Consider the following 19,859-nt stretch of genomic DNA (forward strand, 5'->3'; position numbering starts at 1 on the left):
ACAAAGGTGAGGAAGGGTGCCCTGCCCCCCCATTCTCTCCTGCACTAAAGAGCTCCCCACTCGCTCAGCCCTGCGTGCTTCCTTACTTCTGTTCACAGACTCGCAGTCACCCAGCTCATCATCAGCATCTGTGCAGGGCTCGTCAGGAAGGTTTCCAAGTTCAAGGGCAGCCTGGCTAGCCCAGCAGCGCCTTTCAGAGGAGGAAGGGCTCCTGCACATGAAGTCTCCCAATCAGCTGCTTTTGTCTCGCTTCCATTTGCTCTGCCCTCCCAACTGGATTTGATGTCTTTCCATCCTCCGCCTCTAGTTAAGCTGTAACTGCTGTTCTTCCACGGCCGCCAGGCACCTGCCAGCGCCTGTTGGCAGCGACCCAGAGCCCAGCCCGACAGGCGCTCTGTCGCTGAGCTTCTTGTCAGATGCTTAGAGGAGGAGGCACGCCACGTGCTTTTTCTTCCCCAATCGTGGCTGCTCCCGATGTGAACATGATGAGGGGAGAGGCGGGGGGAAGAGAATGTGATGCCGGCCTATGGAATGAAATAGCAGTCCGGCAGATGGTCTGACTCTACCCATGGATTCTCCTCTGACGTTTCTTCTCAGGTTCTGGATCCCAGAGCTGCTTGGGCAATAGAGGAGATAATGGGTGGCCAAGGAATTTGGATCTCGGGGTCCTTTGGGAGCATTGGGGAATATTGTCATAGAGTTACCAAATGCCACTGCTGAGGAAGGGCCGTAAAGATTATAATTACTACAAGTATTTTCAGACTTTTTCTCGAGCAGAATTCTTTCTTCAAATCAGACCTTACATAGAGCCCCAATCTACTGGGCGCCTGGGTGGCTCATTCAGTTAAGCGTCTGCCTTTGGCTCAGGTCATGATCCTGGAGTCCTGAGATTGAGTCCCGCATCGGGCTCTCTGCTCAGTGAGGAGCCTGCTTCTCCCACTACCCCTCCCCCAACTCATACTCTCTTTCTTTCTTTCTCTCTCAAAAATAAGTAAATAAAGTCTGAAATTAAAAAGGATCCCAATCTATTATGTAGATAAAAAAGCAGAGCTGGTTTGGTTGAACCAGAGATAGGAGGCTCCAAGTCCTACTGGTTGCTTCCCTTTTACCCCCTTCTCAAGGGCAGCCTAAGCACTGGCATAGAACCTCAGAGCTCTCGGGGCACCTGGGTGGCTCAGTGGGTTAAGGCCTCTGCGTTTGGCTCTGGTCATGATCCCGGGTTCTTGGGATCGAGCCCCGTGTCGGGCTCTCTGCTCAGCGGGGAGCCTGCTTCCTCCTCTCTCTCTGCCTGCTTCTCTGCCTACTTATGGTCTCTATCTGTCAAATGAATAAATAAAATCTTTAAAAAAAAATGCAATCTTTAAAAAAAACAAAAACAAAAAACCTCAGAGCTCTCATCTGCAGCCTGAAAACCACCGACCTGGCCAAATGTGTTCATTTTGCAGTTGAGGGTACAGGTTCAAGGTTGGGGGCTGGCTTTCCCAAGGTTGCTTGACTTCCTGTCAGTGCCCTTTTTTTTTTTTTTTTTTTTATTTTTTTTTCTTTTTTTTTTCCTTTTTTTTTTTTTTTTTTTTTTTTTCATTTTGCTTTAGAAAATCAGAATCCTTTACATGGTATGAATTTTCCCAGTTAAGACTGACACTTAAAGAAGTCTTCTGTCTTTAAATGCTAAATCCGAGTCTGCTGCTAAGGCCTTTCCTAGAACGGTGGGAGCAGGTGGGGGTGATGACAGACGACAGGGTCTGCTCCCCATTCTCCTCTCCTCTCACTGGGGTTCAGTGTTGGTGTAAGTGAACTGCTCTTGAGACACTTGCGAGTTGTGAACCCTAAATGCTGAGGTGGCTTGGTTTGGTTCATATGTCCTGACTTGACCACAGTGACCCTTGGGGAGTGGCAGGCTGTATTTTCATTGTTGAATTTTGTTATAATGGTATCCCCAGAGAAACCCTAAGGTGGAAGAGGATTCCCTTCAACCCTCAGCTCTTCTCATGTTTACTGGATAGCCCTGTGCAGCGTGTGATGAAATAATTTCCTTCTGTCCTATTGAGTGCTCTCCTTCCCAGTCAGCCTGTAGTCCCCTGAGGTGTGTCTTCCATTGAATTGGGAGTAGAAACCAGAAATCTCACCTGGATCCTGGAAGTCAGGATGTCAGCCTTCCGGCTGCACAGCCAGTCCGGTCCCTCTGACATGGTCAGAGATGCCCGGGGGGCCACCTGTCTTCCTGCCAAGCCTTGGGACTGTCTATGGTTTGCTCATGTGCCTTCTCCGTCCCACAGCAGTGTTGTGACTTAGGCTACCATGCCAGCCTGAACCGGGCGCTACGCACCTTCCTCTCCGCTGAGCTGAATCTGGAGCAGTCAAAGCACGAGGGTCTGGATGCCATCGAGAATGCCGTAGAGAACCTGGACGCCACCAGTGACAAGCAGCGCCTCATGGAGATGTACAACAATGTCTTCTGCCCACCTATGAAGTTTGAGTTCCAGCCCCACATGGGGGACATGGTGAGGTCTTCTTCCCATCCCCACACTCCCTAAGGGGCGTGAGCTCACTTGTTCCTGGATTCATACACTGAGGCCACATTATTCTGGGGAGAGCAAGGCCTGGGCTGGCTTCGGGTCAGGTGGGTGAGGAGCATTCCACTCACTCGGCAAATAGCCACGGAGCAGCAGATAGCGACCGAGCACCTGCTGGGCTTGACCGTGGATGTGGGGGATTAGGGCCCTCACGGAGATTCCAGTCTAGTGTGTGGAGAGAGAGTTGGAAATATGCATAGGGAGGGGCACCCAGGGAGTCCAGCGGGATCAGAAGAGGTGAAAGACAGCAGGTGTATAAAAACTAACAGTTCAGTATGGGAAGAGGGAAAGATTTGGAGAAGGCCTCCAAATGGTGAGTCTGGAGGAAGAGCTGATATGGGGAAGATACTCGCGGCTTTTGACGCGGAAGGAGGGCTAAGTGCGGCAATAGTGATGTCATCCTTCATCATTTGGCAGAGATCTAAAGGATCTCATTCGCTTGATATTCGAAGACTGCAATAAAAGGTGTAGCTTTGCTTGGGTATTGAACAAAAAAGAATGGGTAAGATGGACAAGAAGGAGCTAAGATGTCATCCCAGAGGCCTGATGCTGTCTGTCCAGGCTGGGGAACAGGAACATGGGGGCCCTGTTTTGAACTTTTCCCCTCCAAGACTGAAACAAGAAGGGCGTAAACCAAGTGAGAGGAACAAGAAGCTCTTTGGTTTTAATTACTCTGAATCTTTTATTCCACTTGGGGTGGTTTTGCATGCATATCGGAGTGAACCTTACTCCTGTCGATAGAAGCTACCCTTTACCTTCCGGGCTAAACCGGAAGGAGGTTGTGTAGGCTTACATAATAGAAAGATAAATCTTCAGGCACGGTTGGATTTAGGAGTCGGAATTTATCAAGACTCCGATTTTTTTTTTTTTTTCTTTCTCTCGGCGTCATATCTTGTATCTTGGCTCTATTCTCAGGTAGGCTCTCCTCCCGTAAGGGCAAAATGACTATATTTCCAGCCGAATCTTCTTGTACCTCCAAACCCAGTAGAAGGAATATCTGCTTCCCTCCTAGAAACCCCCACAAAAGTCTCACTGTGTCTTCTTCGTTCTGATTGGCTGATGTGTTTATCCCTGAGCCACTGATCCGTGTCTGCAGTTGGCAGATTGGCTAATGCCTAAGTCACGTGCTCCATCCCGGAGTCGGAGAGCGCCTCTTCCAAAATGCCTGACCTGAGTTGTGGGGTGGGAGGTTCCCCCAGAAGCTAGTCAGGCCAGAGTTGCCAGAAGAAGGAGGAAGGGATGTGTGGTGACTGAAAAACAACCATGTCCTCTCAACAAGGGAATAGTATATCCAACAGGATTAGTATCCAGATGCTTTTTAGAAAACCCTGTCCCAGAATGACAACTGTTGTCAGTGTTTCTAGAGGATTCGCTGTCATCGATAGTCCACAGTGGAGTATGGGACATTTCTATCCTAAAGACAAAAATACAGAGATGATTTCTTTCCCCTCCTCAGGGAAAACCAAACCATGCACAGTTTGTTTCCATTTCTGTGACTTAGGAAATGTCAGTGTCTGAACAGATGGGGAAGTGAAATGGCACAGTGTGCAGTCAGAGGTGTGTGTGGAGGGGGGTGTGCCACCGAGCCCCAGGAAGCCCCATTCCTCACCTGCCCTGGTTTCTGGTCCAACTTGTCTTCCAGTCCCCTCCTCCGGCTGCCACTGACATTCCTTCCCAAAAATCAGTGGAACTCTGGGACCAGCTGAGCGGAGTGATACATTTTCTGGTGTTGACTGAGTTGCCTTCGGAGCCAAACAGCTTGTCTCCATAAAGGGAGAATCTGAATGCTGGGTGCTCGGGCCCCCTCGTAGACTTGTCAGTGCCTCGGTTTCCTACCGCGGAGCACAGCTGGAACACATTACCGTGCACCCCGGTAGAGGGCCTTTGCCAAGGCATGCATCAGCAGCCCTGCTGCTTCTTAAAGGCACAGGCGTGGAGGTCCATTTTCCCTCCGTGGGTCCTCCCTGCTAGGTCTAGGTTTCTTTAAAATCAGTAGTTCACTCTCTGGCCTCGGCCCTCCCTCCCTGTGATACAGCTGACCAGCCACAGAGCCAGGCAGGGGCCAAGGTCAGCCCTAGATCTTGCAAAGGTTCTGCGTTCCAGCCCAGCCTTCCTAGGAATAGAAAAGAAAAAGAGATGAGAAGGCAAGTTTCTCTTGGTCCCCACAGCCTGTCTATCCCCACCGGTGTGGGCTGGCTGTAGACTATGGAGGCAACAAGAGGGAACTGCCTGGAAGTCCTTGAACTAGGGCCAAGGTTCGGGTGGCATTTTGACCGGAAGCCCTGAAATTGGCCAAGGCCCCATACTGATGGGTGTTCTGGGGGCGCTCGGCAGAGAATGGATGCCAAGCACTCTCAGATGTACTAGGAGGAGGGGCTTGGCTCTACCCTTAGTGCCCCCAGAGGCTTGTGGGGCTCTGGATGCCTGACCAGTGACATCAGGCAGCCAGAGAGTTTCACTCTTGGCTCTAACCCATCCTGGCCACTGAGCTCTCTCCATTGTGTCTGCTTATCCAAGAGCCAGAGTGAAGTCAGCTCTCTTCAGATCTGAGAGCTGGCTCAGGCCAGCCCCTAAGCTGGGGGAGGAGGTCAAGTCAGTTGGGAGCTTAAAAGCCAATGGAGGAAAAGGTCAAGTCCCAGCCCCCTCCTTTTGAAGAGGGGTTTTGTCTTCCAAGCAAGAGAATGGTCTGTGGGCATGTGAATGTGCCCACTCATTGCTGAGGAAGAGGGAGACCGGTTCTATCCAGATGTCTCTCTGCAGACAAGAGGCGAAGGGACACGTGGTGGCAAGGTGACAGGAGCTGCCTCCATGTGGGTCCTGCCTCCTAATCTGCCAGCCTTCTGTTCCTCATCTGTCATCCTGGAGACTGTGGGTGATCTCGTGGCCATGCCACAGCCATGCCCCCATCGGGAGATGGTGGCTCAGCCATCTTTTCAGAGAAGGAAAAGCTCGTGGACTGCAGTCCTTAGGGGGAAGGGCAGACTCCTCTCCTACACAGATCTGGTACGAACCTGGGGCAGAAGGTTGGCTCTTGGAAAGTGCCAAGTTCCACCAGATTCTGTGCCCTCTGGGGCCCTTGAGCACAGCCTGTGGACTTGCTCCTGGCTTTACACTTTCTCTCGTTGAGTCAGAGCTCTCATGCATGGCCCAGATTTATAAACACATGCTGGGTGCCAGCAGCGGAAGCTAGCCTCCTGACCCACTTCTCTGCTGCTTTCACTCTCGTCCATGAAGGGGAATGAAGGAGGGGCCGGAGAGGTGGCCACTCGGACTCCTGGCAGGAAACCCTCCCTGCCGAAGCATTGTGTCTGTGGCGCTGAGGCTGCCCGAGCACCCTGCTCTGGCCCAGCGCTGGCTTTTGTGGAGCCGCAGAGCCCACCAGGCACCAGCCTGGGGATGGGCCCCATATGGAGGGACCTGGTCTTTCCAAACAGGTCCCACTTCTCATTCCCTCCTTGTGCTGTTTGGTCCTGGCAGAGGTTCACACATGCTGCCTTGGGGTTTTTGTTTTCACAGAGAAACCGTGAGGCTTCCAGCTTGAACATGAGTACTTTTATTAGTAGTAATGGGACTCTGGAACCGCCAGAAGAACTGTGTCCTCTTCCTGACCTGGTGTTGCTTTCTTTTGGCAGGCTTCCCAGCTCTGTGCCCAGCAGCCTGTCCAGAGTGAGCTGGTCCAGAGATGCCAGCAACTGCAGTCCCGCCTGTCCACTCTGAAGATTGAGAACGAAGAGGTGAGTTTCCGGCTTAGGAGACTCAGAGCCAGCCTCCGAGTTTCCCTGTTGAACCTCTTTCTTGCTGCCCATCTGGGAGCAGGTGGAAGGAGCATGCAGAGAATGTCCGGGCTGCCGCACACATTTCCTAGCCAAGTGTAGCCTTGGATTTTCCCCCTCTGCTACATCCTGCCCTTGAACTCCAGGAAGTTGCTCTTGCATTGCCAAAGGTTGAACTCTATTTTGAGCTTTTGCAAAATGCTTTTTTTTTTCCCCCCTCTACACATTTAATCAAAATGGCACTTGGCAGCTGTGTGAACAATATTGTGTCTCTGAAACCACCCCCTCTTGCCTGGCTTTTTCCAGCATTTTCAAACAAACAGAGGCCTTTGACTTCGACACTTAAAGCATCTCCATCCTCTTAGAAAAGGGGGACTTTCTTCTGAGCCCAGCATCCTTGCTTTCAACAGCTAGTTCAAAAGGGCAGCGTGATTAATTGTCTAGCTTCTTTCTTTTGTGCTCAGGAGACTTCTTACCTGGCATCTCCGTCTTACTCTTCCCAGGAGGATCAGGAAGGACTGGGAGGTGGGTCACTTCATTGGCCAATGGGGCAACCAATCCACTGATTTGCTGAGGGTCATGAAACAGAGCATGGGTCGTGGTGGGACCAGGCCCATCTCACATTTTAACCAGCTCTTTACATCATGAGGTTGGTTTGGATTTGTTTTATTCTCCCCGTTAGCACTTCCGTTATAGCCCAGAGCGAATATTAAACTTAAAAAGTCAACATTAAATAAAAAAGCTGGGTCATATACAGAGCCTGAGGAGGGGGATGGTTTTAGGTCTTCTGTAAAAAGAGGAGCACTGTAGAGCAGAGTCCGTGTGATGGTGGTCACTCTCTCAGCACCGTCCGATGGGAAGCAGAGCTGCACCTTCTGACAGCAGCCTCCCAGTCCCCTCTGGCCCCTCCTCTCCCACGCCTCCCAACTTCTCCCTTACCTGTCCCTCATGCGTTACATTGGCTCTTGTCGTGGCAGGTAAAGAAGACGATGGAAGCCACTCTCCAGACCATCCAGGACATTGTGACTGTTGAGGATTTTGACGTGTCCGACTGCTTCCAATACAGCAACTCTATGGAATCCGTCAAGTCCACTGTCTCAGAAACCTTCATGAGCAAGCCCAGCATTGCTAAGAGGAGAGCCAACCAGCAAGAGACCGAGCAGTTCTATTTCACGGTGAGGGGGCTTGATGGCTCTCGACGAGCACCTGCAGCCCACAGGGAGACTTGGAACCCGGAGTCCTGGTCGAGTCTTGGAAGGGCAAACTTTGAGTATCTTAATTTGGATCTGGGCATATTCAGAGACCATTCCTCAACTTCAGTTAAGACACAGATATCTCTAAGTTGTAGGTATCAAACAGGGATCCCCCAAGAGAAAGGTGCTCCCAAGTACACTGCCAGGAAGATTTCTTTTCCTTTTTTTTTCCTTGCCCTGGAAGACTTTTCTTTTCTTTTCCTTTCTTTTATTTTTTTAAGAATTTTTATTAACCAGCTAGTAGGCTTCTGTTGGAAAGTTTCCTTCTCGGCCACGGGGGATTACGAAAGGAGATCTTTATTTCTTAGTTCTTGGGAACTATATCCAATGTATTCTGGCTAACACGTATCTTATTTCTAAAGTTGATAATCTCTTCTAGGTGATGCAATGACATTATTTTATAATTTTTGCTGATGGGAAATTATCTTTCACAAAAATGACTAAAATTCAAAAGGACAGGTCATGTGCAGTGTCATTGGTTTCCAGAGGATTCCAAAACACTGTATTTTCTTATCTGTGTATATCCCACTCTTCTCTTAGACAAACAGACCCGATCATTTTCAGGTTGTGTTAACAGTCCTTTGGAAGGTTGCTGGCTGGTCTTTTGTGCTGCTTTTTTAATAATTAAGTTATTTTGAGCTTGCCAAGTAGGATTCATTGCCTGGACTAAAATTTATTTTCTCATCTTCTGACAACCAAGAAAGGAGAAATTAAATTTGCAGATGTGAGATGAAATATAGCTGGTGAATGTGCAAACTGATTCTGAATGAGAGGGATTAACTTGTTTTTTAGTCAAGAAACACAATCTGCATGCAGTAAATTGAATTTTTCCTCCCAACTGGAACAATTTGTTTAATTCTTCTTTGAACATTGCCCTTTCTCCATTAAGAACACTAGTGATTTGCTATGTTTTCTAAAAAAAGAAATGTTTTTTTTACTTAAAACTAAGAATTCTTCAGATTTTTTTTTTTTTTAATCTTGGAGGAGACTGTTGAAAAGGAGTGATTTAACAGTATTATTCTTTTAAAATGACTTTTTTCTTGTTATATGAAGTAAAACATCCATATGATATTAGTTTAGAAACAAAAAGGAAGAAAATAAGAATCATCCGTAATCGCACTACCTTGAGATAACAGTATTAGGGCGTATTCCCTTCCTGGTTTTTTTCTCTGCGCAGACAAACATCTCCGTGAATATGTATTTAGAATGTGTTACAAAAAGTGGGATGTTGGCTATGCACGCTGCTTTATAATCTGCTTTCATTTAACAAATGATTAGTATTTTCCCAGTTCATTTCATCATAACATTCTTAAATATTTTATGAGTGAAATACTAAAATCTACACAGAGAAATAAGGGAATGATATTTTGTCCCATTCATCCTTTTTGTAAAATATTTAGCACACTGCCTGGTCTGTACAGAGTGCTCATTAAGTGCTGAAAATTTATTGTCACTACAGTCATTATTAACTTATTCATTAATCATTATTGAATTACTCATCGATAACTTATCAAGGATCTTCTTTGTGCTAAACACGGTGCTAAAGCTCGGAATGCCGGGAGTGCGGGGTGCAGAGGGGAATGATGGGATTAGGCATCCGAAGGGAGAACCTCCATTTTCACTTTGTATGTTTCAAAACAGTTACAATAGGTTGATTTTTGCAATCAAAGAAATAAGTATGAAAATTTTCAGCTACGTGCATATGCGCATGAATGATGGCCAGGATGGGTGGAGTTGGCGAAACATCTCATACAAAGTGACTTTTGTGCTTGACCTTGAAGGATGAGTGAACCAGGCAGTGAATCAAGCAGAGAATGGCATTCCTTGAGAAAAGAGCAGTCTATACAAAGCATAAAGGCATGCAAAGCCCGGGCTAGACAGAACGAGAACTTCTTGTCTATCATGAGGGCTGTCTCGCCACCCCAAGCTTTCTTATCTCGGGAGGTTGTTGAACACTCTAGAGGCTTTTAATAATAGGATTGTTTAGCTGGTCTGTCTGCACTGCTTAGATATAACACCACTTAATGACCCAGTCTCATTACATTGCAGCAGATTTCCATTTTTCTTATTAAATAAGAAATTTTGACATGAAAATCTGTATTTAAGACTGTCAGAATTACTTTCTGGCTTTCAGTGAAGCAATGACATGTGTTCAAAGTTGACCCTTCGTAAGAGCGGGGATGACCATATCCAAACCGATGACCTCAAATCCTGCCCACCCTTTCGCTCCTAGTCCACTTCCTGTCTTTTGTGGCCGGAGGGCCTACTTACCAAAATTATGTCCAAATTTCCATGGCTAACAGGAGCGTTTTTTTGTCTGGGCTTCTGTAGTAATCGATGTATAAGAGAGTTCATCATTTTTGTGACTGGTGCTGGGAATGCACCAAATAATTCATTTCATGATAAAAGGGCTTTTTGGGGGGTGGCAAAATGGACATTTAAATAAGGGGGGGGTGCATATTATCATGACTGCCTGTGCTTGCCACACTGTACGAAGCCCGCAGAGCTGTAGATGTTGCTTTTCCTCGTCTGCTGCCTCCACAGACGTCGCCCCTGGTTTTTTCTGTGTCCTTCAGAAACATCAGAGTAGAGCATCCTAGAAGCTCCCTTCCCTTGGAAAGTTGGGAAGAGGTCCCTTATCATGGCTTTGACTTGTAGGTAGTGTGCCTAGCAACCCAGAGAGCTGCTAGAAAGTTGTCTAGCCATTCTCGGCTGTCATCAAATTGATCTGCCCAGAGGACATTGATTGGAAATTTAAGCACGTCCTATAAAGGTCGGTCATTTGCAGGAGTCCCAAGAAAGTAAACATGGAATTTAAAAGCTTATAATGATTTTTAGAAATCATCTAACCACATTCTCATTTGAAAGATGAAAAAAAAAAAAAAACAAAACAAAACCAAAACCCCCCAATCCAGAGAAGTTGGGTAGCTGTTCCAAGGGACTCGGCAAGAGCTGAAGCTAGAACTCGGGGGAGGGGGGGGTGCCTGGGTGGCTTACATCAGTTAAGCATCCAACTCTTGATTTCAGTTCAGGTCCTGATCTCAGGGTCACAGGATTAAGCCCCTTGACAGGCTCCACGCTGAGTGTGAAGCCTCTTTAGAATTCTCTCCTTCTGCACCACTGGCTGTCCCCCACCACCTCCCCCACCACACACGCACATGTTCTCTAAATAGGTAAATAAATAAAACTAAAACTCTGGTCAGCTGGTCTCAGGCCATTGGCTTCTTTCTGTCCTCTCTGCTGAAGAAGCTGAGGTGAAAGAAAGGCTCAGAAACAGCCCAGTTTTCTCCTCTCTCTTGCCCTAAGTGAGGTGATATTTCCTGATCTTCTGGGCTTTGCATCACTCATCTTTTATAACACACAACCCAGCAGTGTCTACTTTTTATCTCATTGCTTTTTTTTTTTACTGTGATTGTTAAAAATAAGGAAATTAAAAATATATATAGAATATATATAAATAAAATATAAATATATATAAATAAAATATAAAAATTATATAAAATATATATAATATCAAAAATATATATTATATATAAATATATAATATATCAAAATATAAAAAATATATAATATATATATATATATATATATATACACACACACACACATATATCTGGGGAGATGCAAAGAGTTCAAAACAGCATACAGAACAAGTCATGCTTCCTCCCCTTCTCTGGGCCTCACTTCCTCTCCCCTCTGCCAGGGATTGAAACTGGTTTCTTCTGTGTTCTTCCAGAGATAGTCTCTGTGTAGACAACCATTGACTTACCCTTTAATGTGATAGAATTACATTAGAAATACAATGAAATCAAATAAAGAGAAGTATAAATAGAAGTAGCCCAACTCATACCATTCTTCACTTTGCTTTTTTCACTTAATTTTTTTCATATTAGTCCAAAGAGTTCTGCCTCCTTTTTAGATTGCTGCACAGAATTCCACTGTATGAATGGGTTCACCATCATTTTTTTTAACCAGTTCCCAGCTCGTGGGAAGTAACACTCCCTGTTTAGCCCAGGACTGTCAAAGCCTTATAAGGCTGGCATTTCTCCTAAGTATTTCCCTGTAGAGGGGTTGTTATGGGGTTCTTATATGGGGGAAGGAGTGAAGAAGGAGTTAAAGGTCATGACTGATAAAGATAAACTTCCTGAATTCTTGGGCACAAAATTGGTAAGAACACAGGAGAGAAGATGATATCTTGGCCATTGGGGCAGTGCTCTAGACCTAGATCTGGTGTGGTCCAAGATCTTTTTTTTTATCTTGGTCCTCTCCTAAAGGCACTCAGGAACTGTGTGCTAAGTAAGTCCCTACTGAGCCCCTACCCTGTCAGTTAAAGAGGGAGATGCCTGCTGTTTTACAGGTCTGCTCTGTTAGGTATTCTGTCTGACAGCTGTTTCCTGCGTTACGAACTGACGAAGAGGAGAGAAATGTCAGGGTGCCTGGATGGCGGGGAAGCAGCCGCCCCATAATGACATTCGTGTGTCTCTGTGCATGGGGCTGGCTCAACACGGCTCCCTCCTCCCACCCACCACACCCCTTTGTAGCAGGGTTGTTTATGGCCTTCCGTTCACACAGATTAAATCCAAGGCAGAGGGCACCTGGGTGGCTCAGTCGGCTGAGCGTCTGTCTTCGGCTCAGGTCAGGATCTCGGGGTGATTCAGATACAAGGAAGGGATCCTCCTGACTGCCTGCTGGTTGTCTGGATTGTGAGCTATAATCATGGCCATGCTTGTCATCCTGTTCCGTCCTCTAACAGCCTTGGGGGAAAGATACCTTTATCCTGGTTCTTCAGATGGGGGGTAAGTGACTCTCCCAAGGTAAGCAGTAGGACTACAGTTTCTCAACTAAGGCTCTTTCATTTTGCTGCAACAAAGTGTCTGTCAGGGAGGAAGGGCCCTGAGAGAAAAACTGTTCCATTAATACTTTTCAATAAGTAAAATTCATCACCGGCAGTTAATAATCAGTTAGGAATTGTTAAGAAGTAAATTAATGAGATCATAAAACCAAATTGAAGGCTTCTAGTGGCAAACAGAACCAAACCACTCAGTAGACTCTTTGCCTCCCTTCCTACTTTTTTATTTTTTTTAAGATTTTATTTATTTATTTGACAGAGAAAGCACAAGTAGGCAGACAGGCAGGCAGAGAGAGAGGGGGGAAGCAGGCTCCCTGCTGAGCAGAGAGCCCGATGTGGGGCTCGATCCCAGGACCCTGAGATCAAGACCTGAGCCGAAGGCAGAGGCTTAACCCTCTGAGCCACCCAGGCTCCCCTCCCTTCCTACTTTTTGAAGAAATTCTCAGTTTTCATAATATTGAGTGTAAAATGTGGAGGTTGGGGAATGGCTCCAGTCAGACTGTGAATTAGGAACTTGGTTTTATTTTGGTGATCTAGAATAGAACCCTGCCCTTTCTCTTCTCCCTTGATAACAACTCAAGGTTAGTGACTTTACTTGTGGATGTTTGGGAGGAGAGCAGGTGCAGGGAAAGGAGAGAAAAAAAAATGAATTACCTGTATCAGAACATGCTTTAAATGAGGAAAGAGACCCTTACCGACCAAGGAAGGGATTTGGCGATAACACATAAGCAGTTCTTACCTCCCTCCCTCCCTCTCTCTCTCTTTCTTTGTTTCTTTCTTTTAGATTTTATTTATTTATTTGAAAGAGAATAAGAGAGAGAACCTGAGATGGGGGAGGGTCAGAGGGAGAAGCAGACTCCCCGCTGGGTGGGGAGCCTGATGTGGCACTCAGTGCTGGGACTCCAGGATCATGACCTGAGCTGAAGGCAGTTGCTTAACCAACTGAGCCACCCAGGCGCCCCAGCAGTTCTTTTCATGGCCTGCTGGTCTCCAGAAGTCATCAGAAAGCCGCTTGTGCCTTCCTTGCCTTCAGCTGCCTTGGCTCCTTTCTATCCAGTCAGCAACCGAGGTCTTCTGCCAGTAAAGGCCAGGTCGTTTCTCCCAGCTTCTGTTTCATACAGACCAGGGCTGACTAACAGGAGGGAGAGGAAGGTGACAATATGCCTGTGAACTCCGGGACGGCTTTTCCCTCCCACCGCCTGCTTACCTAGATGGAAAACTTCCAACCATTATTTCTGCTCTTAGGGATGCAGGTCAACCTCAGCATAGTTTTTGATCCTTCAGGATTTCAGGGGACCTGGAAAGGTGACCCATCATACATCTTTATCCGATTATTATTTATTTTAATGGTTCGCCAAGTGACAGCCAGAGTTAACTCTCCAACTGTGACGTGAATGAAAAATTCATTTCCGGAATCACAAGTAGAAACATGAGTGAGAGGAAGGAATTTGCATCCATCTCCTTTGAGAATATTGGCTGTTTTCTGAGCAGTCTGATCTTGTCTTAAGGGTTACAGTTTTCTTGGTGAGTTTTTTTTTTCCTCATTAGGAAACCTTTAGATTCTCCTGGGGTAACCTTCTGAAGAGGGGCCTTTGAGGGTTGAGATGTTAGCAATAGATGTTTCCTGAATGTTTTCCACCTCTGGGCCCTGCCGTGCTGTTCCCAGCCCCACATTTAGGCACTGGGTGGGGATTAGGCTGTCACCCAGGAAAGACCGACAGCAGGTGAGCGGGCAGCTGGAGCAGATGGAAAGGGGAAGGTGACAAGGAAGTCTTGTTGTCACACAGATGTTCTCGTGCACAGGCACAAAGGAGCAGAGGGAACAGGTCAGAAGTAAAGCAACAGAAATGATTTGGTATAGGGTTTGTTTTTGTTTGCTTTAGACTTAATTGAGAGAGTAGGACTACACTTGAGGGCTCGGATTGTGACCACTGAGGAAGGTTCTCTCAGAGAATGAGACTGTTCGTGTCTTTCCTCATTCTTCAAGCATTTATTGAATGTCTACTGTCAGCTGGGCATGGTACTAAGCATCAGGGATGCAAAGAATAATGACTCTGACCTTAGGGAAAAGGCAGTCTGGAGAGGAAGACACATGACGTGGAAGCCCTCTGTGCCCGGGCCGTGTGCAATTTGCAGAGGTACACGCAGGGGCACCCGGGGAGCATGGGAAAGCCAGGATGTACATCCCTGAGTAAGCAGGCTTTTTCTTTGTTTTTGCATGAGGAAGAGAGAGAAGAAATACACACTCTTGGTTAAAATTTTACACTGTACAGAAAGGTACAGAGTAAAAGTAACTCATATTTTTTTCACCTTTCTTTCCTGCCTTCATCCTATGTGGTAATAGCCATAAAATCAGACGCTTGATGTATAATTATCCTTTTTGCTTAATACATCGAAAGAAGGACAGAAGTATTACAATTTGAAATGTTTTATCCACTTTCCCTCCTCCACTATGTCATGTGTCCTCAGTGAGTCGCGGATCATACCCGGGGCAACACTGCCAGTTTGCCTCTGAGCTTAGACGTGGGCAGATGACCCCCAGCCCAGCAGACGCGAGCCATTGTATAAGGAGACAACCAGGGTGAACGATGGTCCCTGTGAACGGCTGCAGGGTAGTGTAGAAAGACACCATGTCAAGGCTCAAAATGGCCTGGCACTCCCATTTCCTAGCTGGCAGCGACCTGCAGTTCAGCCCCCGTCTCCCAAGGTCATCTTCTCATCTGTAGCGAGCAGCCAGCGATGTTGTCTTCCCTAATGTGCTCTGCAGAGTCACGTGGGACAGTATGTGCTAAGGGGCTCTGAAAACTCCTGAACTGCTCTGCGTATATAAAGAATTAATACTCTGAAGTTTTGTTCTGCTCCTCCTTCTGCCGGGCACCCTGACGGATGGAGTGTGCTGTCTTGTCGGTTGAGCGCACGCACCAAATTGTCAAACGACCTGTGTCTGGAATCTGACTCTGCCGCTCACTCACTGTTTGACCTCGAGCAACCTGTTTAATCTCTCCAAATCTTGGTGCCCTCATCCGTTATATGGGGACGTGCTAATCCGAGTTCGTAGGGTTATTTTGAAGATTTGATGAATTGCCCAGGGAAATCGAGTCCCTCCCAGGGCGGATAAGGGCTGAGAGAGGTCAGATCAGAAAATGCTGCACAGCGATGGTGTTTTGACGGGTGGAACAGCTGGGAGCGCGTTTCCATCACCTTGTCTTGTGTTGAGAACTGCCATTACATGTATATGCGGGGCGGGGGACCACAGCCCCTCTCTCCAAATGCTCAGAAATCCCAAGCTCTCTGCCAAGACTCTGTGCAGAAGACAGGAGGGAGCCGAGTAAGAGAGAGCTCAGACGGAGATGCTGTGCGTGCTGGGTCGCAGCCGTTGGCATTGGTCGTGCTGTGCTGGAATGCACCCCGGGGAGGGGCCAGGGTGTGGCAGGATACCAGCGGAGGTGACAAGTGGCAGGTGTGTGTCCTCACACCAAGAGGATCTGGGCTCAGTGAGTCCCTCCACTCCACGCCTGGCCCCCTGTTCTTCAGGGGAACCGGAAGGGATGGCTGAGGGGCTCTAAGAGACGGTTTGGGACTGGCCAGCATGGAGCTCGCTCCCCAGAGAACACAAAGCAGGCGACTCAGGCATCCTGGAAATCAGCAGCCGTCCAGATGCTCAGGGCCTGAGTAGAAATAAAGAGATAAAAAAGGCACCTAGTAGAAATCGGGTCAGAAACGAAATGCTCTCTTGTAAAAAGGAAATTGTACAGCTGAGCATCTGTGATTTTTTTTTCCTCCTGCTGCTTCTTCTTCAGGAGTCTGACCGCTCCTTTTCTTCTTCCCTTACAGAAAATGAAGGAGTACCTGGAGGGCAGGAACCTCATCACCAAGCTACAAGCCAAGCACGACCTTCTCCAGAAAACCCTGGGAGAAAGTGAGTGTGGGAATTCGGCTGGAGGTTTGGCAATGAGGGGAAGGCCAGGCCCCGAGCTACCTGGCTGAGCCTCCATCCTGAGCGCCGCGGGCCTGAGCTTGTTATGTGAATGCATTGCTTTTCCTAGCCTGTTTGATGGGAAGTCGCTGCCCCAGTGACTGCTTGAGTAATGGGAGGAGGCCAATGCTTAATGAAGCGCTGATGTGCACCATTCATTGGTTTAAATGGCGCGTGCTTGCTCTCCCCCGGCCCCCTTCTCTGCCACAGCTGGGGTACAGGAGCCGATGGGTCCCTTACCCTCCAGACACTTTGTGGAAACTCTCAGCTCCTCTGTAGCGGGACCGAGGCGACAGCTGGCAGGCAGGGCCAGCGAGCCGGGAGAGCATCGGCTCCGAGGAGAAGAGAGGCTTCTCGAAGGCAGGCCTGACCCCCAGACTCCTGTGTAGAGCAGCACTTTCTTTCCGCTTGGGAGGGTCCTGCTGCTCAGCGGCAGCCCTGTCCGCCGTGGCCGCGCTGAGGTCGTGGTACTGAACGGCCTGTCTCATCCAGGAATCAAGGATGATTTTACCCAGACCCTGGAAAGTAGCAGAGCAGGGAACGGGACTGGCACTCTGGACTTTGTCTCCTCACCTGTCAAACAGAAGGCGAAGGTTGAGAGAGAAGCTTCCCTGGGGTTTTGGGCACCCTGCCCGGGTCCTGCCTAGCTCTCAGCATCCTATGACTAATGGGGTTCCCAGGTTGGGGATGCCTCTGAGTGCCTGCCCCTCCTTCCTGCCCTGCTCATCTCTCCACTCTGAGACGGGGACAGGAGGCGACAGCAGTGTATGGCAGCACTGGCGGGAGGCAGACCAGCAGAGAAGGCTCACGTAAAACGAACTCTTGAGCGCTTTTCAGACAAACTGCAGAGTGAAGAGAAGCATGGGGGTACTTGCTGGCTCATTGGCGTCAGGAATGAGAGCCACACTTGTCACACCAGAGCCTCCCACCCGCTCGTCCCGTCCCATCCTCCTCCCGCGCTGGACGGTTCCTCCAGATGCTGAATTCCTTTTATCTCTGATATCTTTGATCCCGTGATTGTAGAGGCATTTTCTTTTAGGTGAAGAATGCCTGTTAGGTCACTTCTGTTCTCTTTCCTCCCTGCCACCCAAGGGACTCAGGCTGAACAGGTTTGGGTGTTGGGAGCCCAGCTTTTCTTACAGAAAAATCTTTACTCTTGGGTTATCAGATTGCTTCATAGGATATCGGAGGAAAGAAAGCCCAGAACTATTTGAAGCAAGTTCTAACCAATTTTTTTTTTTTTTTTTTTTTTTTTGGGCTAAAACAATCTGAGCATAGCTCATAAGTGAAATGGGGAACAGGGCCTTGGGAGTGTGTGTGTGTGTGTGTGTGCGCGCGCGCGTGAGTGTGAGTGGGTTTGTGCACACAAACATGTACCAGATTTGCTACTGCGGAGGGGCGAAGGTTGGTGTCCATTCATTAGTGCTGCAAATTGCCTTCATCTAAAGATGACAAGCTCGAGCAGTAAGGAAAGAAATAGCCGCAGACCTTCCCGTGTGCAAGTCATCGCGGCCCGCCTTCTGAATGTATTTGTCACCGTAATGCGAGAGCCCCTTGTTCTTGCCACAGAGGGATAATTGATGTGTATGAGTATTCCAGAATGGAAATGGGACAGATGTTGAAAATAAAGGCTCGGAATAATATCTTTGCAGATGAAAGCGGAGCTGTTAGTAATGAGAGGCTGTTAGGGGAGGGGGAGGATGTTGCTCAGGATGCGCCGAAGTGTAATCGACAATTAGCAACCTTTAAAGGCAAGCAAAAGCCCTTCCTCACCGCCCCCCACCCTGCCCCGGTCCTTGGAGTTGTTTTGCCAGGAGCGTGGAGGAGGCCGGTGGGGGATGATCTCCCAGCTCAGCACCGGCTCGCGTTGCCCCTGGTTTATCAAACGCAGACCACGCTTGGTGAACTGAAAGCAAACAGATCACATCGTGGCCCATATGCATATGCCTATGTGTTTGTTTTTTTTTTTTAAACATAAGAATTCTTAGGAACTTTAAGATTTTCCTTTTTTAAAGCTGGCTGCGACCCATTAAACTTAATATTAGGGCCTGCTTTTGGATTGAGAACCACAAATTTGATAGCAATTAAATCTCATTTCTCCCTTGTCACCCCAGCCAACCTAAGAGAATTTCATATGGATTGAAAACTAGAAGGTTCTTATCTTCTCCCTCCTCCCCACAAATAGTTCTTCCTTCTTCCTTCTTCCCTTGCCACCCTCACACCATGTGGTGTGTGTGTGTGTGTGTGTGTGTGTGTGTGTGTCCATTACTCTGGAGCAAGCAAACTCGTCCCTCCCTCGTCACACACACATCCACATACACAGAAGAGAAGCTGGATTTCACCCCTGGGAAGGCTTCTAGTAATTTGTTCTCTAAAACATGATCCGCCTTGCTGTTGTTCCCCTACAGCCACCCCGTTTTCCCTTTGGGGAGCGGGGCTGGCACACCTAAGCATCAGGGACTTAGCAGCAGCGCTGGGAACAAGCATGAGAAACAGCATTTGCCCAGGAAGAGGCTCTGGGCGTTTCTCTTCTGCCTGGAAGGCCAGTCACTCCGTGAGGCTAGCGGCTTTCTGGGGAGAAGGGGAGGGCATTTCAGTTAACTCCTGGGAGTGAGTCTTTGTCTCTCTCTCCTTCTGCTTCCACATGAGCTTTTTGCCTTTGTCTTTCCAACAGGTCAGCGGACAGATTGCAGTCTGGCGAGGTAGGTGTGGCCTGGGACAGCCCCTGGGAGGGATGAAGAGAGGCCCATGGGGGTAGAGTGGTCCCGAGGTGGGAAGGAGCTGAGGATTTGAAGTGCAAAGGCGTTGGGTTTCTGTGCAAAGGAGGGGACTAGGGCGGGGGCTGCTTCCTTTCCTTTGCCTTGCCGAACCCATCTGGCCTCAGATGGAAAGGGGGTCTGCTGTGACTTGGGGCGAGAGCTGAGCAGAATGGGATGAAGGGAGTTATCATTTGCTGAAGTAGTTTCAGAGGCTTCCCCAAAGCCATCGGGTCTTCAAGGAAAAGAAGTGTTTGGCTCTGGAGGAACCTGGTAACCTACCCTTAGCTGCTGGATTACAGCATGTGGTTTGGGGATGTCTCTGACCCAGAGAAAGAAGATCAGAAGATAGTATTTGACCCCAGATTTTCTGCATGGAAAAGATGACAGCCCCTCACTGTTGCTGGATAATGAAATACTACTTTGCACTGGCTTGCCAGACAGCATTGGTAGAAATCCTTGCCTGATGTACAAGTTTGCAGCCCTCCCAGTCTTTCCCCACCTTCCCCTCCTTCCCCGACCCCAGCCAAATATTTTCCCTCCCAGTCATGTAGCTGCTCTGAGAAAACTCGTGAGCTGGCGGAGAGCAAGGCATGCATCCAGCCAACGGTTCTCAGATGCCTAAAAATGTGCTGATTTAACTGGGTAGAGCTTTAATGGGCTGGACTCCTGAGAGACC

General features: G+C 48.1%; 1 protein-coding gene across 7 annotated transcripts in view; it reads left to right on the forward strand.

Annotated features, from left to right (window-relative positions):
• LOC111150988 (SLIT-ROBO Rho GTPase activating protein 2) overlaps positions 1-19,859 on the forward strand; it is a 249,450-nt gene that overhangs the window by 185,411 nt on the left and 44,180 nt on the right. For 6 of the 7 annotated variants that reach the window (XM_022508663.1, XM_022508662.1, XM_022508667.1 and 3 more), the window contains 5 exons: positions 2,277-2,501; positions 6,206-6,307; positions 7,324-7,521; positions 16,283-16,367; positions 19,099-19,126. In XM_022508663.1, coding sequence (XP_022364371.1) covers positions 2,277-2,501; positions 6,206-6,307; positions 7,324-7,521; positions 16,283-16,367; positions 19,099-19,126 — 638 coding nt within the window. The remainder of the gene's footprint in view (positions 1-2,276; positions 2,502-6,205; positions 6,308-7,323; positions 7,522-16,282; positions 16,368-19,098; positions 19,127-19,859) is intronic. The other variant, XM_022508664.1, reaches the window with a different exon arrangement.

Source organism: Enhydra lutris, unplaced genomic scaffold, assembly GCF_002288905.1.
Source record: "Enhydra lutris kenyoni isolate GAN:26980312 unplaced genomic scaffold, ASM228890v2 scaffoldscaffold25, whole genome shotgun sequence".
Classification (NCBI taxonomy): domain Eukaryota; kingdom Metazoa; phylum Chordata; class Mammalia; order Carnivora; family Mustelidae; genus Enhydra; species Enhydra lutris.